Source organism: Aphelocoma coerulescens, chromosome 3 (genome assembly GCF_041296385.1).
Source record: "Aphelocoma coerulescens isolate FSJ_1873_10779 chromosome 3, UR_Acoe_1.0, whole genome shotgun sequence".
Taxonomy (NCBI): domain Eukaryota; kingdom Metazoa; phylum Chordata; class Aves; order Passeriformes; family Corvidae; genus Aphelocoma; species Aphelocoma coerulescens.
This window is the reverse complement of record NC_091016.1, coordinates 88,315,491-88,338,658: the sequence shown is the minus strand read 5'-3', so window position 1 is coordinate 88,338,658 and position 23,168 is coordinate 88,315,491. Positions and strand designations below refer to the sequence as shown.

Sequence of the window (23,168 nt, the reverse complement as noted above, 5' to 3'; positions counted from 1 at the left end):
CTGATGCTCAGATCAGCCCCACCTGTAGAACACAACAGTATCTGCTGTGCAGGCAGTAGTGAATTCTGCAACTGTGTGCAAAAGCGTGTCTGTGTTTAAAGTCCTGTGAATGCAAACCCTCAGGTAGCTTTGTGGACATAGGTGTATAACATGGCAGCAGAACAACTGAATGATCACAATTCTGAGACACCTTTGGTGCTGCTGGTGTTGTAAAGGCCCCTGATTCCATTCAACTGATTCTCGTTTTCCTGAACTATTTTATCACTTCTGCGTGACAGATTCTGCCTTTTCCATATGGAGTATTCACACTAACTGGCTGCTCTGCAGACAGTGTTGGAGAGTTGGGACTTAAGTCAGTGCCAACTGCCCCCAGCTCCAGCTGTGTCCCCTTGCTCTGCTTTGGAAGGTGCTGAGCCTTCTCTGAGGGCATGGTGGGCTGCAGGATGCTGGGGGACAATGCAGCATGAAAGCAGATCCTGTTAGTTGTACCTGTGTCTGCAGTGGAGCTGCTCTCTTATGGCAGAAGCTGTTTTCTTACTTAATTCCAAAGTTTTTGGCATGGTGTCTCTTGTGAAGTCCTTGCTACTGCTTTGTCAGCTGTTGAGCACCTTTCTATTATGCTTTTACTACAAACAGACGTACCTGGATTTTCCTGGAAGAGAGTACAACTACTACTGGCATTGCAGGCTGCAACAGGTTTTCAGGCTTATACAGACTGGTAATGCCCAGACTATATCAGAGGAAAAAGGATTCTCCTGAAGTAGTTTGGGGTTTTTTTTTGTAGACAATGGACTGTCTTCACTGGATCATTTTGTAGAGAAACCTGTTCCCAGGAAACTCAAGAGCAAAACTACCAGTGACCCAAATAGGCCGATCCAAGGAGAACTCCTGTGTTTCCCGGAGGATTTGGTTAGCATTGCAGGAAGTCTGACTTTTGTTCATTCCTTATTAAATGTACATTGCAACTCATATTTTTAAAACTTAGTCAAAACAGTTTGGAAATATTTCCATTATTTAAATACTATTAAGAAAAGCACAAGTCTGAAGGTATTGCTATGTGGACCTGTCAGTGCAGTACTGCTAATGAGTCATGGATTAAGCTGTGAAAGCAAGACGTAGCCATCAATAACTTTGCCAAAGTGTTTTCCGGTACTGGGTAGTTTGTGTTTGTAATTAACATTTCTGACCTCATTCTGCAAACATGCAAGTATTTGCATATTCTTGTATTTATTGGTATTGAATGCGGTCAGTCTGCTGAGTTGAGAGATGTATGCATGCACTCAGGTACTCAGAGAATTAGGATTTCTGGGGTACAAAATGGAGGATGCACCATATATAAGCAATTGGAAATTATAGTCACTTGTTAAAATAGTTTACAGTGGCCTGTGAGGCACAAGAAGGAACATAGCACATCTTTAAATAAGTATAAAATTTTAGATTGTATATCCTATATTTTGCTGACATGTGAAATTTCCACAATTATTTATGCCACAGATGAGTTGCCTCCGATAAAAAAAAATTAAATCCTGGAAAAAAACCAATCTTCCTTCCAATTAAAACAATTCTCTATTTTCTTTCTGTTAGCCTATGAGACTGTACTTTCATTTAATGTCACAATGCTCTGTGACTACAGAAGTTATGAATCTTTACGAAAAAATGGACCAGTATATCAAATTAAATAGAATGTATGCCCCAGGGAATATTATCCTGGAGTACTTGTCAATGGCGTGGGTGTCGATCCGCATGCTGACGTATCTCTGGTTTTTCCTCCTGGCCGAGCCCCTCTCCGAGCCCAGCGCCAGCTGCACCATCATCCGGTCCTGTTTGTCCCCGTTCTCGGACATGAAGTGCCCCAGCTCGTTCACGTCCCCGTCGTTGTAGCTGCCGTCCACCATCATGGGCCGGGGCTGAGTTAGGCTGCACGCACAGGCAGGCTGCGGGCACAGACGGGGCAGCAAGGGTTTGAGCTGTGTCCACATAGTCACAGACATCCCTCTCCTCCTTCCATCCCACAGAGGAGGGGAAAGGCCTGGGGGATTCAGGCTGCTGGGATGCAAAAGGGAGAGCGAGAGGGTGGAGCTGCACAGCAGCTTTTTCCATGTCCGCTACCATGTCTGCAAAGCACAGGTGCAGTCAGGGAGAGAGCAGGGCTGTCTGTGGAAAAGCTCCTTTGGCTTAGGCACAGGTATCAGGGTGTAAATAAATGTTGGACCTGCACCTTGCAGCTGAGAAAATCAGAGAGGAGGACAGAGGGAAACCACAAGAAGGAATGTATGAAGCCTGCCCCATTTGGAGAGATCTTAGGCTGAAATTTTAGTTAAAATTTAATGTAACAAGGGCAGAATGGGAAAATTGGGACCATTGTATAAGTTTAGACTGTGCAGAGACAAAAGTGGGGGATATTTGTGGTGTCACCTGAAACTCAAATGCAGAATCCAACTGATTCTATCCACAGGTTTTAATCTTCAGTATAAAAAACTATTTAAAGGTAAAATCCTAAAACCTATGCCATCTATACAGGTGGCAGAGGACTATACCTAGAGGGAGTTAGTGTGCTCAGACTCCAAAGAAAGAGCAGTGAGCTTGCCGTGGGTTTTGTGTCACAAAGCTTTGTAACCTGGAATGCCTCACTGCTGGTGTCTTTTTGCATGCACTGCATTCTCCCCAGGCAGCTGAGAGCAGCACACTGCAGTTGCAAAGCTTTGAACATTTCCAGAGTTTTGCCACACCTTTTCCCAGGGGCAATAAAATGACATTGGAGATAGAAAACCTCACCTTTTCCCGCAGTTTCCTCTCCTTCCGCTCTTGCACCGTTGTCAGGTAATTCACAGCCGCGTATTCCAACACCGAGAGGAACACAAACACAAAACTGACCCACAGGTAAATGTCCACTGCTTTGATGTAGGAAACACGAGGCATGGAGGCATTCACCCCAGTGATGATCGTGGACATGGTCAGCACGGTGGTTATCCCTGGGAAAACACCAGCAGAAGAGACCATAAGACACTTTCAAACCAGGCTCCTCATCACAAACACAGCAGTGGTTACGATTTCCTGATGTCTGAATTTATCTTGCAATATCTTTTTCACATTTGGGTAATGGGTTTCACTGTCTAAGGAGGGTCCAGGCAGCCCTGATTTGTAACTGGGGTTTTCTTGTCTGTTTGGTGAGCACAGCTTTAATTCTGTTCACAGGGTGTTGCTAGTCTGGTTCCTCACCACACCACCAACCTCCCACCCCCTGGCCAGGCAGCAGCGCTTTGACCCTGTGCTGGCTGCACCCCATTCCAGGCTCAGGACAGTCCCTGCAGGAGCACAAGTACATGGATGTGAACTCAGTGATCCTTATGGGCCCCTTCCAACTCAAGACGTTCTATGAGTCTATGATTCTGAGTGTCTCAGCTTCTAGTTCCACCCCTCTGCAGCACGGACACAAGCAAAGCTGCTGCTTTTACTTGTTTCCCCTGTGTTTTCTCTATGCTGGACTTCTCCTGGGAAGTCCTCCTTCATGGGAAGTCACAGAAGTCCCCAGCTGATTCTCACACCTGCTCTGTGTCTTCACTGGAGCAAAATCAGGGAATAATGGTGCCCCACTAGGCAGTGCTGTCCCATCTTACACCCTGGGTGAGCACAATGGGCACACGAGGAAGGGCAGGAGCCCCTGTAGTTCAGCGTTACCCCAGCTCTGAGAGAGCCTCTCCATGGCCTTCTCATTTCAGGGGCTAATTATGTCACATTAGTGATTACTTTGGGAGTTGAAATTATGTATACAAGCACAAAGGACTGAATTCACAGGAGTACCAAGGTGCTAAAAATACTGCTAAGGCAGTGCCTGCATCTTCTGAAAAGCCATGGCCCAAACCGTTATGCTTCTTTTAATGATGTCTCGAGGCAATGGGTGCTGTTTCTAAATTCAGACATGAGAAACTACCCTATTGCTGTCTCTATTATGTCTGTCTATATTCTCTCCACTGAAGAATAAGATTTTAAGAATAAATAAAATCCTGAGGCATGTTGCCTGGAATAAGAGGAAGCAAGCTTGAGCTCAGAATCTGCAAAAAAACCGCCAGCACTTTGCTGAGGGCAAAGCATCCACTTTAGAAGAAGATTTACGTCCATACCACAGTTCTGCTCCTATGGTGACTCCTGTGACATATGGCTTCATCTCTCTGAAAGATGCTGCAAAAGGGGAAGCTGAATCCCTCAGATTGCAGTGCAATCTCATTTAACAAGTAAAACTGCACAGCACGGTTCAGCTGTGTTACCTCCACCCTGCCTCCTCTAGCAAAACTCAATAAGCTGAAATTTTATCAGGGCTGCTGATAGTGATTTTCACCTTCTCCCTCACTGAAGTCTCTGAAGGATACTGACACCTTGGCTGCACACGTGCCCTGTCTCTGTTTAGAGCAATAAAAGCAGAGTGGGACGTTTGCTCTCTGATTCATTCCAGGTGCATCTTGTGCAAACAGGGAAAGCAACTCGCTTGGCACTGCAGGGCACGTGGAGAGTTTGCATCATGAGGGAACACATGCCCTGTTCCTGGGGCACATGTGTGTGGCATAGCTGATTTCCATGCCTCAAGGCAACGTGGGGGCAGTGCACGGCACCAGGGATTTCATCTTGATGGTCAAGGCAGTGGTTGCAGCCTTTGTCTCTCAGGTCTGCTGACTACAAGATTGTTTTTACCTAACGGGACTCTGGCAGGAACTGCTCGTCGGTCGATCCAGAAGGACACCCAGGACAACATGACCATGAGAGTGGCAGGGAAGTAGGTTTGAAGTAGGAAGAAGAAGATGTGTCGGCGTAAAGTGAAGTTTATATAGAGGCGATTGTACCACCCTGTGAAGCAGAGAATGAAAAAGAGAAGTTACACAAACATCAGACACAAATTTCAGATAGGGTGATGCTGCATCAGGGGGAAAGTGACTAATTTTCTTTTATGAAAACAGTTAATGGCCACAGATCATTGCAATTTACAGAAACAACTCCTTACTGAACCAACTATCAAAGTCAAAGCATCTCTCAGGCTGGTATCTTCCAGAAAATATAACCTATCCAATCAGAGACTTTAATTCAAGTTAAGACTTGGTGTGATCTTGAAGAGGGATTGTCTTTCCAAACTACATGACCACTAAAATGGAAGTGTGTGGCAGGGACAGCCAACTTGGAATAGAAAAGAGGCAGGTCTGATGGGACACAGAGAGAACCTGTGGACAATCCTCCACAGCCAAGGTCAAGAGAGAGTTTGCACCCCTTCTTCCCCCAGCCCACTCTCTGGCAGGTGCTCCGGTTGCCCACCTGTGCTGCTGTAAAAGGCAAGCTTTGTGGTGGTGTGAAACTCCTGAATCAGGAACTGGGACAGCGATATCCTCTCATCTGTTTTTAGGGAATCGTTCCCATTCTTCCAGTAGAGCATAAGGTCATCTTCAGTGTAGGCATCTAGGGAAGCAGAGCAAACTCAGGATAGTGCACTAAGAGAGCTGCTACCACCCCCACAGCCCAGGGTGTGCCCAGACAGCCCTCCTGGCTATCTCAGAGCTCTCAGCTGAAAAGGTCAGATTCCTGAATGCCACCCACCTAGGTGGTGTATGGCTGTGGCAAGGAGTGGACTAGCTCATTGTCACAGCTCTCAGGCCTGAGGCCTTGTATGTTCTGTAAACCCTCCTGTTTCTCTAACCATAGTTTCACACACACAATATGTGTGTCAAGCAACTCACCACATCAGAACTTGAAAAACGATCTCTTGCAAACTCTTAAAATAAGTAAAGAAAAGGAGCCTTAGCAGAAAGAACCTGCTTGGGGTAACAAGAGGAACAATCTATCAATGGTCTGAGGCATGCAGGAGGAAAAACTCTTGGGTAAACTTTCCGCCTGTGATATACACATGAACATTGCTTAGTTTTTTAATACATGTAGAAGTAACAATAATGTTAATCCTTTCAGATGAGCTTAGTAGCAGCTCCTTTCAGACAGGGAGAAAAAAATCACATATAAATGTATTAAAACAGAATTAAGACTGCCATTTCTTATTGCAAGCTTAAGAAGGAGAAGAAAATGACTTGAAAAAGCCAAAAGTTTAAAATGTTGCTATATGAAATCTGGCCAATTCATATGTGCACCATACTTGGGACAAAGGGTATAAGCTGGGTTTATCTCAAGTAGGACTAAGAAGCATAAGAGGAAGGCAATTAATGTCACCACCCCATCGTGGTTTCTATGCCATGGATGAGCAGAAGGTGCCCGTGAAGGGCCTATGGCCATTTATCCATGTGTTTGAGGGCACCTGGGCAAACAGGTGCTGTTGGAGACTGCTGACCTACAAGCAAGTCGCCCAGGAGTGGGGTGACAGTGGGGCAGTCTGGCTGGCATTCAGGGCCACTGGCAAGACAGTGCTCACAGCTGGTTTTTAAAAACACTTATTGCAAAGCACCATCTAATTCTAGTGAAAAAATAAGGGCAGGGAGCTTTCCTCAGTGTTGAAGTCTGATGATTTTGGTTAGAGCTCCCATGAATGTAGCAGCAGTTTAATTATTGATATAATTAATTATTGGTATAACTGTCAGAGACTGAAATATTATATTTTATGACTTAAACATTTTCTTAAAGGACTTTTAAAACTGTATTACAAAAGCTGCAGAGAAGACTCCCACACCCTGAATGGGGCCCTGAGTGAGGCCTGACACTGCTCACTGATGAAGATAAGATAAAGTAACTCAGGGCTGGGGACATTCACTGAGCACAGGCTTAACACCTCCAAGATGAGGACCACAGCCCCAGGGCTATCAGCTGCCAGGCTCGAACAGACCCTCACACCAAGGGGTGGAGGGAGGAGAGGCTTTGGGTATCTTGGAAAAGCCTCTGGTCAGAGATGCAGTGACTGCCCATCCTCCAACTGTGCAGAGCCCAGCTGAGGGGTCCTCACCAGGGAGGGGAAGCTTATCCACAGCAGAAGGGGGTGACATGGCCCATCACAGGGGCCCCCCTCAAAGGGGTCCCCAGACCCTGCACCAGAGCACCAGAGATGATGCAACAGACCCTCAGTGTTGCAAGGGACAGTGTGTCAAGCCAGCCCCTGCAAGGGGAGACACATGGGTGTTCCCACCTGGCCCAAAGTGTCTATTAATCCATGGAATTCTGCACTCTGGTGTGTGGTGGTGTGGCCACGGTGGCAACAGGGGACCCTCACCCCCAGCAGACCAGATGGAGGGGAGCAATGAGACGTCGTTGGGACCCTCGGATGGATGATGTGCTTCCACCTAACCCCTGTCACCTCTCCCTGTTCCCCCACCTCCCATGCACACTTCTTTTTTCTATTTCTTTCTTTCTTTTCCCTTTCCTTCTCTTTGTCTCTCTACTATTAAATAAAATACATCAATTTTTTTGGCACATCTAAACTCATTTGGTTTTAATCTCGTTTCTTGGGATATTTTGAACCTTCTAAGTTCTTTCCAGTTTATGCACAGAGACTTAGCTTGCTTTGCTTTTCTGAGTTTAAACAGGATCGTAACAATAACGTGGTTTGGGTGCTCATGGGGTGCAGCCCTTTGCTCCCCTACACCTCCACTTTACTTACAGCTTTCAATCTCCAGGGAACACGTCTGTGTGTCCAGGGGAAAGCGACTAAAATCCATGTTGCACATTGCTGTTACTGTAACTCTAGGAACAATAAGAATCACTCAGTTAAAAACTTGTCTCCTTACGTGACTGAAAAATAGTAAAGCTGTGAGTTTCGTCTTTTGTTAAACTGCTACAGCCAGTACCAGTCAACTGAAAATAAATTCCTTCCATTCAGCTAAAGCCATTCCACTTTAGGTAAAGCATTTCTTCCTCTCAGCAAACTACTGTTAAAAAAGATGACTAGAAAGGTAGGCCATTACCAAATTGCTACTGGATGAGAAAAGTATTGGAGAAGAAAATGGGGAAGGGCAAAAATAACACTTTTCCCCCTGACAATCAGCAAATATATCTCTGCAGACATCTGTCCTTAAACAGATGCTTTGTATGATAAAATAATTTCCATTTATCAAAGCCATCATAGTGCCATGAGAAACACAGGTAATTTCCTTGCACACTGTGAATTTCCAGCTGCTCAGTGGGAACCCGGGGATCACACGTGGGAATCAGCCACCAGAGGGCACAGGCAATGCCTCGAGTCAGGGCTGGAGCTGGAATGCAACAGTGAGACCACCGAAATGCTCTGGCCCATCAGTCAAAATCTCCAGCCTTGCTATAGTCTGATTATCACATTTTTAATAGCATGATTTGGTGTTTGAACTGGAAACATCCGTAAATCTTTACTCGACTGGTTTGGACTCTAGAGAAGTAAATGAAAATAAAAGTATAAATCATAATGAGGAAAGAATTAATAAGTTGTGGAAAGGTTAGTGGTAGAGAGACATCTGTCACATAATGATAAAAACACAATGCCATCCCTTATGTTAGCAGTGCTTCTGCACGAGTGCGTTCCATCTGCTCTTACTTTCCTGCCCTTGAGTGAAAGTGCTTGGCTCAGATAGAAGTTTAGGTGCCAGTGAGGTCTACAGTGGTTTCCAAGATGAGAAAACAATGTCTGGCAAAGAGCCCTAAAGAGGCAGACACCAAGGAAAAATGCAATCTGCAGGCAGAGGCATTCAGCAAGGCAGCCAGGCAGTAACGACCTGTTCACTCTTACGGGGGCCTTCGTCCTTCCCCAGCATTCACGAAGCACTGCAACCTGCACTTGCTGCTGAATAAAATACTGAAACTCTGCCAATTTGCTATTGAAGACAGTCATCATCATTTTGTACTGGGCAATTGTTAAGCACAAGACTGTGCAGGATCTGCGTAGTCTGATGTTCTCCTGTTCTCATCTTCTTTTCATAACCATAAATGCTTGCAACACAGATGATTGGCAGCTAAATGAGTGTGTAGGCATGAATGCTATAGCTGAACATTATGTCATATTATTGTCCTTTTTTGTTGTACTCAGGACCTGACCAAACTTTGCAAAGGCCTAAAGAATACTTGAACTTTGTCTAATCTGCTGAGTGAAGAAAGAGCTTTGATAATGAGACGGTGGCCACTGTCCAGGCTATGAATTCAAATGAACTGTAAGATAAAAATATCAAAGAACAAAAGAATGCTTGTCAAATAGATGCCCCCTAGGGAATCAAGAATTTCTTTGCTTGACTTCTTTTGTAGAATCGTAAAACACCTTGGCAGGCTGAGAAGTTACCCCCTCACCTTGTGGCAGGCTCAGCTTCACCTCTGCCATTACCAACATTCCCTAAAGACCTCTACAGCCTTCACAAGTAGCGTATTCCGCAACTTTCTCACTAGTTAAATCTATGAATCTTGCTGATACTGACCTCCTATCAGTCAGGTTTTCCTTCTTTTCATCCTTCAGAATATAATAACTATCATCTGATGCTTTGTTTGTTTATCAGATATCTTGTTATTTCATTGCTGTGGAGGTGATGTTGACATTCTTGCATCAGAATATTGTACAGAAATTTCCACTCTAATAGGTTTTTGTGGGTTCTTTGACAATGTTTGTTTTCTAACTGGATGGAGCTGCAGCCAAGTAAAACAGAAGCATGGATTTAATTTTCTTTTGTAGAATGACAAATCATGCTTGATTGTCTGGGATAGAGTTAATTTTTTTTCACAGTAGCTAGTGTGGGAATATATCTTGGATTTGTCCAGAAAACAGTGTTAATAACACAGGGCTATTTTCATCAGTGCTGAACAGAGCTGGTGCATCATCAAGGCCTTTTCTGCTTCTCACCTCACTCCAAAAGGGAGGAGGCTGAGGGTGCACAGGGAGTTTGGAGGGGACAGCTGATCCCAACTGACCAAAAGGACATTCCACAGCATATGGCATCATGCTCAGCATATGAAATGCGGGAAGAAGAAGGAAGGGGTGGAAATTTGGAATAAAGGCATTTGCATTCCCAAGTTACTGTTACGAGTGATGGAGCCCTGCTTTTCTGGGGGTGGCTGAACACCTGCCTGCCCTTGGGAAGCAGTGAATGAATTCTTTGATTTGCTTTGCCTGTGCGTGGGGCTTTTGCTTTACCTAATTATCTGCCTTTATCTCAACCCATGAGGCTTGTTTGCCTTTTACCATTCCAATTCTCTTCTCCCTCCCACAGGGAGGGAGTGAGCCAGCAGCTACATGGGGCTTAGTTGCCAGGTGGGGTTAAATCATGACACAGATGCTCCTCACTTAGGATCTCCAAGCATGAAAGTGTTACTTATCAGAAATAAAAAAAAAATCCCAGTTTCAGACCTATGTCAGCAGATGAACTATTTGGAAAATAGGCTATTTGGCTATTTGGAAAAGAAGGGAGAAAGCCAGGGCTGGGACCACCCCTCAAGCCAGAGGACAAAACAATGTTTACCAAAAATATCTCCTGCAAGGAGCTTTAATGGATTTTACATGAAAAGTGAGCAAAACATGGGAAGAGCCAAACCAAGAGTTTGGGCTGCTCTAACCATACACAGGAGTCACCAAATGCTATATAGCCTTGCTTTGAAACTTGTCACTTCACATGCTGAAGGATGTTCCCCCTGGTTTTTTGCTTATCATAAAGTGGCACTCAGTATAATTTGTATTTCATCATTACTGCTTTCAGGCAATAATTTCAGTTGCTCATTTTGCTAGGTCCAGAGACTTGGCTGTGTAGTGAAGTGGATAACTATAGCTGCCCTGGACTTCTCTTTATTATCAGACACTGCCCTTTTACTTAGAATGTGCCCTGCCCCTTCAGCAGTGTTCTGAGGGGATTGCAGCCCGCTGGCCCCCGCTGAGCTGCTCCGAGGTTCTGCCATGTCTGACTGCAGCTTTCCAACAGGAACAGGGGCTGGCCATGCTCACGAGGTAAAGGGACACTGGTGGAACCAGCAACACTGGCACAGAAACTGTCTTTCTGCAACAGGCACTTAAATGTACTCACACAGGCACTCAGATATCTGTGGATAGTCAGCACATTAATTCTTTTTTATGCTTTTCTTTTTAATATGAAGTCATGCAAAAACACAATACAGGAATCAATTAAACCACTTTCTCTTTCCACTAATAGCTTGCATCGACCGAATGCAGCTTTACCTGAGGCTATAAAGTACCTTCCCATCTGGCTGGACCCGCAGCATGACATTGTCTGTGGTGGTGTCGTGGATGAAGGAACGCTTCGAGTGGACGAAGAACATGTCAGGGACCCAGATCTTCTTCACCAATCTGCCGTCAAAGGTCATGCTTTGGTTGTTAGTGCTGGGGAAGGACAGCCTCTCATCTTTCCAGTAGTGCCTCAGATAAAGCGTCATGGTGAAGTCCTGCAGCAAACAGGCTTCTGTCACAACTTACACCTTATCAGCACAGCAGTGATTGCTCCTCTCTGGGACAAACCGTGAACTGTGAAGCACCTCTCCTGAGGGCACATCCACTCCCCGAGCTGCAAGGGGCATCACCAGCTGCAGCCTGTTTACTCATCAGGTCAGACAGATTTACTGGGTTCAGACACAACTCACTTCTCAAGCTTAAACTTAGTACAGAATGAATAACTCTGTCACTGATATCTTTTCCTTTGAAAAGCAAGTAATGAACTTGCTAAGCACCATGGCTTTTTTCTATAAAGCTGCATGAGTTAAAAAGAATTGATTCTGAAAACATAAAATCTTCATTATTATTTTGCTAACAGCCAAAATTGATCCTGAATATTTTTTTAACCCAAGGCCATCTAGTGGTTTTCCCATGTTGCTGAGTGTTGCAACATGACATTAGAGGAACAGGGGCACTATACAAAAGCCATGGGAACTAATTCAAAATTGTAATGTTTGTTTAAAAAAAACCAAGAATGGTTTTTTTGTTTGGGTTTTGTTTTGTTCGTGGCTTGTTTTGGGGGCTTGGGTTTTTTCCTTAACTTCTATGTTCTCTATGTTAGTTCTTCCACTTTGCTTTCAAGTCCCAAAGCTTTTTAGGGGCCCTCTTGACCTTCACAAGCTTTCTCCTCAGCCAGGACACGCAAAAGCTCAGGATACCCGTGACTATCTGCTGGGGTGCCAAGAGCACTGGAGTCAGCTGAAGGGGTTCCCAGTTCTAGGGAGAATGCTCACCCCTGAGGTTGGATGACAGCAGATATCCCAGCCCACTCAAGAGCTGAAACAGCTGCAGTGCGAGGAGCCTGACATGCCACCAGCGTGCCTGCCAAACACCAGCTGTGCTGCCCCACAGCCCTGCTCCTGTGGCATGGGAGGAGGTCCAGTGCAGGCTCTTTAACCCTCTGTCTGTTAATGAGGAGCACAGAGAATTTGGGGCTTCCCATGAAACCTTCAGAGCTATTTGATAATTTTGTTGAAAAGTCAAAACATTTTAAATAATATTCTGTATTGGGGAGTGATTTTTTTCTCATCCAAAGCAAAACCTGAGTTACTGAGAGACTCTGTGAGTCATAAAATCATAGAATGGTTTGGATTGGAAAAGTGCCCTCAAAGACCATTTTGTTCCAAGCCCCCCACCATGGGTAGAGACATCTTCCACGAAACCAAGTTGCTCAAAGCCCTCTCCAGTCTGACCTTGAGTGGGATGGGGCATCCACAACTTCTCTGGGCAGTCGGTTCCAGTGCCTCACCATGCTCTGAGTAAAGAATGTCCCCCTTATAGCTGATTGAAAACTACCATCTTTCAGTTTAAAGCCACTCCCCTTTTCCCTTGGGAGGTGTCTGGCCATTGACCACCCTAGAACATGTCCAAAGTGACATTATGTCACTTTAAGTGCCTCAAAACTAACACATTCATTGGTCTCCTCAGAGCTTTTAAGTGTGTTATCACTATTCAAGAAAATATAGAAACCTAAATCCTTTGAGACAATATTGGCAGTGTTTTATAATTTTGTCCTAGAGAAGAGAAAGGGTCAGATTTCTCCCTTCTGCTTCAAGGGACATGAAATGGTAGCATGAGGTCAATAGAAGTAACTGTTGGTAGATTGAGATCAAACCTGAATCTGCCTTTGGAGGCTGTGGAGTGTTTGTCCTTGGCAGTATTCAAACCCCACAGACACAAACCCAGGTAGCCTGAAGAGTTTTGGTCTCCAGAGGTCCCATCTGTGACTCTTACCATGTCCACCTCAGAAATGCTGTCCAGACTTTCAACTTGGACATCCACCCCAACAGGAATTGCAGGGCCTAGGGGAAAAAAAAAACAAAAAACAAAAACAAAACAAAAAAAAAACAAAAAAAAAAAACAAAAACAAAAAAAAAACCACAAACCTAGTGAGACAAAGTAATCCTCTCACTTTACTATTTTACAGATAGAAATCGATGCTCAGTCTGAAATAGAAACAACAGCAAACCAATAGAAAGTATAAATGATTGGAATTCACAACAAAAACATCCTAATAACAATTAAAGTCAGTAATAAGACTGACCTAGTAATAACCTTCTCTTTTTATTGTGTCATCCTTCCTGTGTCCCTTCAAAATTTAAAAGCAATTTTAATTATTTTTGGCTCTAATGCCTGGGTCCAGGACTGGTGAGACAGAATACTGCAAGAGGATCCATTCACAGGGGGAGCAGTGGTGGCACAACTAAGGGAATGTGGGAGATTTTCCTTCACTTCTGCTCCCCTCGCAGGCTAATAACATCCATGAGAGCTACTATGTGTATTTGAATTTTACAAGGCTCAGTGCTCAGCTGTGGAAAAGAAAGGGTGACAAGAGGGGATCCATTGCAGGACACAGGCATGTACTACTGAGGCTCCTGAGAGGAAGGATCCAACTGTGACCCCAGGTAACAGGCATTCTGAACTTTTTTCCCTCCTCCAGGCTTTGACTAGTCCCTTGTATACCTCTGGCAATTACAGTCCAGGAGAGCTGTCAAGTGAAATAATGCTCACATTAGTGAACTGCTATGAAACTGAAATGTTTTTAAATTAATTGAACATGCTGGTATTTGGTATATTGAGCATTTAGCGATAAAATCTTCTTTCATCAGAGTATATAATGGTATCCTGGATTTGAATGACCATCTGTCAGCCAGAAAGGGTAGATAAATTACAACATTCTCTAATCCGATGGGCTGAAAGAAAACGTGTTCCCATGTTCTCCTTCATCCGTTTCCCTGAAAGGTTAGGTTGCTCTAGCACACAGCCACAAAACTGTGAGCAAGCATTAACACAGGCAGTCAAAATATTTTCTTTTGGGTTATAAATGAAGTAAGTATGGTACATCATTTGATTATGCACACGCATGGCCATAGTAAGAAAAAATTCTTAGAATTTCCCCCATCATTCAGGAATAAACATAAGGTGTATTTGCAGATTTTTATCAGAGGAAAGTGTCACTGAACACCAGGAATATTACATTGCCTGTTAATCACGTTTCCATGCCTTTGACTATGGTTTTTGCTCATCCAGAAGGCTATTTCATTGCACCTCTATTCCCCTGAGTATGCCATGAATTCACAACTCAAAATAACAGAAATTAGAGACAGAAAAGCCAATCTGCTTCTTCACTGCTGTACATGTTACAGTATAAAGAAGTGACAGTGTAAAACAGGAACAGTGACAAATGTGCACATTTCATACCTCCAAAACCTGGTCTCATGCTGAAGTCATGGTCATCTATTCGCAGCAGCTGCTCTGACTTCGTCAGGGGAGATTTGGTGATGTCAGGGCTTCGTTTCAAGATTGGGCTGCCAGGAGGAGAGAAGCACAGCCATGAGCCCTGAGCAGTGCCTGCGAGGAGTACGTGCTCGTTTCACTCCATTTACTCTCAGAACATCCCCCCTTAGACCATGACCCTGTGATTCTGGCAGTGGTTGGCAGCATGTCATTAAAACTTATTCCTGCACTCAGCATACAGCTTCGGCACCTGTGATAATTTTAGCACTGAGAAAACCTTTGTTTGGTGACTTTTTGTCCCTGTAAAATTCTCTCTGCATACAGCAGTTTGGGAACAGTCATTAAAAAGTGTGGTCTGGAGGAATAGCATGTGCGGGTAAGTGGAGAGGGGGAGGCATTCCTGACATTGAGGTATGATGGAGCGTGAGGCCAGGAATTAGGGAAACAATATATCAAATAAGCTACTGGCTGTTGCCCAGGAACAAAATGGAGACAGTCTGGGAAACAGGCCAGGAGGCAGGCCATCCCCTAACTTGGGATAAAATGATTAGCTTCTGTCCCAGATTTCCATCAAGGAAAAAAAGGAGCATTACAGACCTGGGAGGTCTCTGAGCATTAAAGAGCCTGGGAGGGTAATTCCAGAAGCTGTTGGTGTTGCACCAAGTGCTGGACAGAGGAGGATCTGATCCCCTTCCATGTCCAAAATGCAAACTGCTGTTCAGTGCCCCAGTGCCTCAGCTGGGATGGTGGTGGCAGCAGCTCCTTGGTTGCTCCCTTGTGTAAGGGAAGCCTTTGCTGCCCTCAGAGGCAGCTGCACACCAGCCACTTAAGTGGCAGGAGGGCACCAAAAAAGGAGGAAATGTTTTGCTGGTTCTCAACTTTAGAAAAGATGGCATACTCAGAGAGGCACTCATCTGAATATACACAAGACAAGTATGAAATAGATTAAAGGAAAACAGGTTGGCAAAGAAACTTGATGAGGAGTAAGTTCCTGAGATAAAGTTTCTCCTAAATGAGACTGCTTAGCTATGCTGTACTTCTCACAGACTTGTGGGCAGCTTTATCTGGACTACAAAGTATCTTAGAAAGATGCTTAGTCTGAGTTCAAGAATTGCTAGAAGAGGTGAATTCCATCAGCGGGTTCTGGTCATGAATTATCCCTCAGGCATTTTAAAAGGTGGGCCCTGCTTCTGCTTTAGGTTTAATTCAGCCTCTGAAAGACCTGTGAGTGCACATTAGGGAAGGTTTATGCCTGTCCAAGACAGAGGAGCAATATTAGCAGGCCACTGGCAAAGCAAACATTTGTGAGCTGGTTTGACTGTGCTCAGAAAGGTGCTTTCTCCCTGCCAGTGGCAGTGGGAAGGACAAGTGGCATGATGGAGAGCCCATGGAGCAGGCTCAGCTCTGCAGAAGGGATTCTTGGAAGGGGGGCACTCACTCACACATCACAGGCAACACAAACCGCACTTCAGTGCCACATGAAGCCTGAGGGGGTATGGCAAATGGCCATGGCATCACACCTCAGCCCCATGAGGGTGTCAGCCAGCGGGGCTTCCCCTGGGGCCTGCTGGATCCCACTAATGGCATGACCAATGCCTAAAGACTGTTGGCTTGTCCAAGTGGTGCCCCCTTCCCCTGCCCAGCCCAGCCGCGGGTGTGTGGCTGACAGGCCTGGGCCAGCAGCAGCCTCCTACGGGTTCTGCTTACCTGCCTTGCTTCTGCACCTCACCGTGGGCTTCCCGTCTCTGCCGCTGCGGCCGGCTGCATGGAAACAGTGGGAAAAGGGAGAGCTGAGACAGGTGGACAGGCAGGCGAGGATGTCAGGAGGGAAGCAGCGAATCCCTGCAGCATTGCCTTCTGTCATACGTGAGAAATGGTGCTTACCTTTTTTTTTGCCCTTTCACCAAAGGCCAGTGTCAGGCTGGGAATGGCAGAGGGTGGGGAGAGTGGGGATGCTCGGGCTCACAGTGGGGACAGGGCAAAAAGAGGGGAACCATGATTTTTATAAGACAGGATGCCCCTGTTTTTGACCGTCTGGCAAAATATCCAGGCAGGCAGCTCAGGTCCCACCTGCTCAGCTTTGGCTGGCAACACCAGGGGTTTTGGACACACGATGAGCTGCCATGGGGGCTCTGGTGGTGGGAGGCACAGCCATTACACCTACAGACAAGAGTCAGCCAGGTATGTTCATGAGAAGAAAATATTTTCAAATTATTTCAGGGGGAAAAAAAAGAAAAAAATCTGTGAAAATTGTTTCTGGCTTCATACCATCTCCCAGCTGGCTGTCAAGAAAGGTCTTCTCAGGTCTTTGGCCAATATTTTATTTAATCATTAAAGGCAAGAATATTGTTTCTGGCGATGGAAGTGATAGCTTGAGCAAAAGTAACATTTCAAACATTTAACAGTTCTAAGTCATCTTTAACTAAAAGTAAAAAAATTATCTTCTCTCTGTAATAAATGCTAACTCCAATCTGCTAATGAGGCTTTTGCCCATTAGCATGTGTTTCAAATCCCTCTGTAGAGATTTACAATGGCAAAACTCCTTTTGCAGTAATGGTAGTCAGCACCTGAGCACCATCGTCCCTTTGGTGTGCAGTGGAGGAACCCCAGGCCTTGTGGGACAGTTCCTTTCTGGGCTGGGAACACTCCAAAAGCCGATAGTATCAGAGGGGAATTCATCTTGCTACTGCCACAGAGAAGCAGACAACCAGGCCCGGAATGGGCATGGGGGGCTGTAGCACTGACTCACCCTGAGGTGAAGCACTGGATGAGGAGGATTGTTTTTTCCAGAATCTGCTGTGTGCTTCCGGATGGAAGGCTGGGAATAAATGCACAGGCAGGCCAGTGTTTGGGGGAGTCTTTGGCCATGCAGCACCACTGCCATTACAAGAAGCAGCTTCTGTGGCACTGCTTGGACCTGGGCATCACACAGCAAAACACTTGCAAATGCAAAATGCCCTTTCTGGAGTCTTCTGCCTTGTTCTACACCCTTGCTGATATGTCTCACTGCTGCCTGCTTCTCATCTGGCCGTCAGGAAGTAATTTCTCGTGTTTTGGGGATAAGCAGATTCTGCCAACAAGCTGACCGATTTACATGACTTTAAAGTGCCCTAGTAAACTCTTGGCTGTTCAGGAATAATGCTGGTATTCGAACAGGGATGAAGCAGGCCATGTTCTTGCAATTTCTAATTTTCATTTACTTTTTAGGTCTTATCTAATGTTCCATAGTGGCTCTGTCCCTATTCTGCTTGTCAAGAGAGACTTCAAGTCATGGCCGTCAAGGATTCGTGGCCAAATCATCCCCACCCTCTTCACGCAGCAATCCTGGGTGCTTCCTTTTATTTCCTCCAAGTGTTTCTCCATCTCCTGTAAAATGAACTTTATTTCCTTGTCACAAACAAGTACAAAGTGTCCCCCATGCTCCATCCACTGCAAGGTACCATGTTCATTTGAGCTTTGGTTCGAGTATTTAGTATTTCTTTTTGCCAGTCCTGTTCCCCTTGTCACAGCTCTGGGGCAGCAAAACATTTTTACCTGTTACCCAGTTACTGCAATTTGAAGCCCCATTTCTTTCTACTCAATAAATATCTTTTCTGCTCTGGTTCCTGGGCAGTCCTCTGCTGGCTCAGTGATCAATGGCAGCTCCATCATGGGACCCCATTACCCTGCCTGTCTGAGCTGTGGATCAATGGAAAGCTGCTGTGGCTTCCCCTTGCATGTCTGCTGTCCCTGGGTGTTTGCACTGACAGCCGCACCCGGGAGATTCAGCCCAGACATTGCACACAGATTGCTCAGCACGACTGGCTCTGTGTCACTCCTGCCTTCACTGGGGTGACAGGCTGTCTTTAAAACTCAACCATCATTCCTGAGGTAAAATATACTGAATAATGAACAATCCTTTTCTCCCCCCCCTACAATGTCAATATTTATCTCCTAGCCATTTCAATGCCAAAAGGCATTTCATGTCTCATGAAGCTCACAGGGATGCTTTGTGAAAAAGCAACAACTGGAGCAGAGCGGCATTTATTCACAGTGCTCTCTGTGCATTGCTAGAATATCTCTAGGGCCCCCGATGGCAGCTGGGGTGATGCAAGCTCTTCAAAGTCATCATCATTACCCCAGATCTACCCACTGCTTCAAGGGATCTTGACATGCCTCTGCCTCAAAGTCTGAGGCTTGCTGGGGCTGGGAGGCAGTGAGGTGGCTGAAGCTTAGGAAAGCTGGGGAAGAAAATCAGCCAACCTAGATTTTGGTCACTACTGCTACAGACACAAGGCAAAAAGCAGTTACTCTTTTTGTATTTTAAAGCATGATACTTCCTATGGCTCTTACAGTCGCTCCAACACAGCAAAAAGGGTTGCAGGGTTAGGGTTAACAGTGTCTGATTTTCAGAAGAAACAGCCCAACCATGACATCTGAAGGTCCCAGCAGGCATTTCCAAATGCCCAGCTTTACAGGACATGTGCCAGAGGAATGTCAGGTCCACACTTGCAATGTGCACCAGAAACCCCCCAATATTCTTCGTCTTTGAAATAAGAGCTTTTGAAAGCAACCAAAACAAATGTGCGAGAGGTCATTACCCATCCCAGCATTTTAGTTTGCAATTACTACTGGAACATACATTTCCCACCTATAAACTCTACTCTCTTTTCTCTATGGAAGGCAATGCATCAGTAGTAGACAGCAACGTATTTTACACTCTTAGTAGGATAACCTAATTATGACTGAGAACATTTCTTCCTTGAGGAGTTAAATCAAGATACAGTTTCAGTTCTTCTGGAAAAAGCAAGAACTAATGTATTTTCCTCAAGAGCAAAATGAAAGCTGCTGAAGTATTGCAGCCAGATTCATACAGTTTTCCTGGGTCCAGAGGGTGACATCCTTGAAGAACACTGCAGCTGGGTTTGGCAGAATGATCTAATGCTAACGTTATTATTATCAGATTTCATTAAATTCTGGAACAGTCTGCTCTCTCCATCCTGTTTGGTGTTCTTAGATCTGCATGGAAGACCTCAGATCAGAGAAGAGATGTCAGAACAGATCCTCACTCAGGAAATACTGCTGAAATGTGGCTATGGCAAAATCTTTGTCACTTTGTATACTTGTGTCATCAACAATATTTTAGCAGGGGGGTGTAGCTGCAACTCACCCCAAACCTCCTACCCTGAGCAGAAGTGCCTGCCTCCCCAGGAAGCCTGGCAGCAGCTTTTGGGGCTGAGCCACTCAGGGGGCCCTCTTCCTTTCTGCTTATCTCACGCTTGGGAGATACCCCCAGCCCTTCTGTGGTGCAGAGACTGTGGAATCCCCATCACCACACTCTGAGACCACCACATACTTAATTTTGTCAGATATGAGCTCTGCAGCTCATGCTGTGCTGCAGTGTGGCTGATCCACAGCCTCCCTTACCACTGAGACAAGGCAACAGGGGATATGGAACTTGCTGGGCCAGTTTTCAGCAGGACTTTTAATTGGAAAGTAATGAAAGTGATGGGAGTCCCTCATCCCTGCCAGCTGTGCCATGGCACTCAGCTCTGGGCCCCCCATCCCTGCGTGAGCTTGTGCTGTGCCTCCCGTCCTGCACCTGCTGTGCTGTACAGACCTCATGCCATGATGGACAGGGGAGTGCCAGTGATGCCATGATGATTTTTTGCCTTTTCTTTATACCCCTTTTATACCTTTTTATAACTTCTGTATTCTTAGTGGTTTTTTTGCCAACATTCTTAGACTTGTTTGTCAAGCTAAGAGACTAAACATTTTACAAGCTTGGTAGTTAAAGATCAGTGTGCCCCAGACACCAAGGTCCTCTCCAGAACACATTTTATAAACTAAGATAGAACCATCCAGGGGAAGGTTCCTTAGAGAAGAGGGCTCATTCGAGCCTCTCATTAGAGAATCTTTGATAGATATGCTAATTAGTAAAACCTATAATGTTATACCAGATTTTTGTAGAGTGGGCATTGCAGTGTGCATTGCGGTGTGCATTTCGATGCATTCAACCTGGACGTAGTGCACCTAATGATCCTTAAAATAAATGCAAAGGTAAAATCCCTTTTCCCTTCTAACCGTGTTTGACTCTTGATTTTAAGACCAAGAAAAAGCATCAGCAGCACCTGTGTTCTCCTTGGTCTTCCCATCAAATTACATCTGGGCAAGGCAGAAGAGGCCAGCGAAGGCACTACAAGTCCCTGCAGGGAACAAAGACTTGGCAGGATGGACATGGGATTGGCAAAGGTGTATTGGTACTATAAAGGTCTGTGAGAAGTGTAAAAATCATATTAAATACCTATTCAGTGCCTTCATATTTGACAAGGCTTTGCTTCTCCCTGTTTTATGCTTCTCCCATTAGTGACTGGGGTTCATACCACATCAGCATCCTGTTAAAGGCCAAAACCACACAGAGGAATGCTGGGTTAGGGAATGGGGGAGGGGTAAAAAGGAACTGGTGAATGCTGGTGGATAGGTGTTGCAGCAGGTTGAGTCCTGAGCCCAGAGCAGAGCTTTGCAGGGGGAGGAAAAGTGAGGTAGCTAAATGGGAAGAAAACCCACTTAGCACCTGAGGGAGAAAGAGCAATCTTGAAATGTGAGGAAGCTGCTCTTACCTGGTGATAAGCACTTCACCAGACATGATCCACTGTGTAACACAGGGATAATGTAGGATAGAAACCCACTGATTTGTACTCAAATTGAGAGCCTTGCAAAGCTGCGAGCTGTAAACCAGACTCTAAGTACTGAGGAAAATTTATCATGAAATGTATTTTTTTTAGCATTTGTCAAACTTGTTTGTTTGTAATTATGTTGGGCCATATGTCCTTATTAGTAGTAGGTTTAAAGATGGTGAAGAAAGGTGATAAATTGCTATTATAAGCTGTTAAATATATGAAAAGAAAGGGGGAAATGGCACTATTTTTGATGTTCACATCACAAAGTCTGAGAAACAGTGGGATTCAGAGCTCTTCTACCATCTTTTTTTTTCTGAGTGATACAGAAAATTCAATGAGAACCCCATTTTGATCCATTACGACTTGAATACAGGTCAGTCTCAGAATTCAAAATATGCAGAGGCAGGATATATATATACACCCTTTAAAAGTTGCACTTCTTTTGTTCTTTGCCTGAACATAAGCACTGACTAAAGAAAAAAGGGGAACATACGTACACATATTGATTATTCACAGAAAAGTTGTGCCACCTGAGGTCTTGACACTGTACATGATATTGCAAAAATGAAAGTGCCCTATGTTGCAGGAATTGCATCCAGTGCGTGGGTGTGTGTTGAGTTTTGTGTTACATATGTTGAAAGGAAGAGCTGGAGGAAGCAGAAGGTCCATCCTGCCAGCTGGGAGGAGGCAGGCATGGTGCTAGGGCTCAGCCAAGTGAAAAAGAGAAACAGATGAAGGGAAGGGAAAACTAATGGGGGCAATGCAGAATGTGCTGAAAGGTTTCACGTCTGACCCAGTCTCAGAAGAAAAGTTGACTTGCAAGCAGACATCAGCACATTGCAGATCAGGGAAGTGAATTTTAAAGAGTATTTAGGTTGTTGGAGGTATTTAAGTCAACAGAGGCTGATGGCACTTCCCGAGGAGCACTGGGAGTACCAGCTGCTACAGACTCTGACCTGTAAGCCATCACCTCCAAGGACTCCTTAGAGATGGGTGATGGCCCTGGGAGAGCATGAGGGTGAAAAAAAACCACCAGGTTTTAAGGACGGTACAGAAGAAGGAAGTTGGAGTTTTGAGATCTGAAAATAAATTGTGACAAACTCAAGTGATCCATTGGTCTGCCTCTGCCCCAGGGAATAATGAGATTATAAAGATCAGTCAATGAGAATCTTTGCAATAATTGACGTCAAACCAGTCTAATGTCCTGTCTGACAGTGTAACTGGCTGCCTTTGTGTAAGTAGGAGGAAAAGTAGATTTGAGTGAGGTTTTTAATATTTCATTACTAAACAACGGAAATGGGGTTAAGATGAAACTGTGACTTTGAACATGGTTGAAATGTAATTAATGTAATGCTATTAATTTGCTGCTGAGAGACATTAAATAACATTTCACAGATTTTATCCTGGAAAGAGCTGCTCAATATTTTCAATAATAAGACAGATGACAGAACTATTAAACTCAGACATGAGGGGATGCTTGAAAGAGAAACAGGCATTTGGGGATCTAGGGTCAAAATTCACAGCCACCGCAACATGTTGGAGAAAAGATCTGGTGTCAATATGATGGATTGCAATAAAAGATAATACTAAGAACTGTGTGGAATTTGGAGAAATAATTGCATAAATGATGAATGGGGAATAACTAGCTAAAAAAAAAGTAGAATTGTAATAGAATAGAACAGAAAAAGCAGAATTGTAACAATTCTGCTGTTGGGGCAATGTTAAGAAATACTCATATTGACACAGGATCAGAGATAGATTTAAGGTAAATGGATTGAACAGTAACAAGTCAACAGGCTTTTACCTAGAAGAAAGCCAAGTAAGAAACTGTTGACCCAATTGTCATTGGTATCACAGGAGTGGAAGGTGACAGCTTTCCACTTCTTTGGAACTCTAAAAAGCTACCAACTGTT

The 23,168-nt window shown here is 44.7% G+C and overlaps 1 protein-coding gene across 3 annotated transcripts; it reads right to left on the bottom strand.

The window, feature by feature from the left end:
- Positions 1–1,191: 1,191 nt before the first annotated feature.
- LOC138108467 (gamma-aminobutyric acid receptor subunit rho-1) lies at positions 1,192–14,746 on the bottom strand. Of its 3 annotated transcripts, XM_069011165.1 has the most exons (8): positions 14,561–14,746; positions 13,094–13,161; positions 11,090–11,313; positions 7,574–7,656; positions 5,299–5,439; positions 4,687–4,839; positions 2,776–2,972; positions 1,192–1,934 (listed from the first exon to the last, which is right to left on the bottom strand). In XM_069011165.1, exons 1-8 carry the CDS (start codon positions 14,577–14,579, stop codon positions 1,647–1,649), a joined length of 1,173 nt encoding a protein of 390 aa, XP_068867266.1. In that variant the 5' UTR covers positions 14,580–14,746; the 3' UTR covers positions 1,192–1,646. The 3 variants fall into 3 exon arrangements, with proteins under 3 accessions (XP_068867266.1, XP_068867267.1, XP_068867268.1); XM_069011166.1 differs by lacking the exons at positions 13,094–13,161; positions 14,561–14,746 and adding an exon at positions 11,387–11,750; XM_069011167.1 differs by lacking the exons at positions 13,094–13,161; positions 14,561–14,746 and adding an exon at positions 11,404–11,748.
- Positions 14,747–23,168: the final 8,422 nt, after the last annotated feature.

Coding starts and splice junctions, on each gene's coding strand:
- LOC138108467 (XM_069011165.1), bottom strand. Junction 7,657..11,089: donor AAGGTACTTTATAGCCTCAG/GTAAAGCTGCAT, acceptor TATTGTTCCTAG/AGTTACAGTAACAGCAATGT. Junction 2,973..4,686: donor TCCTGCCAGAGTCCCGTTAG/GTAAAAACAATC, acceptor GTGTTTTCCCAG/GGATAACCACCGTGCTGACC.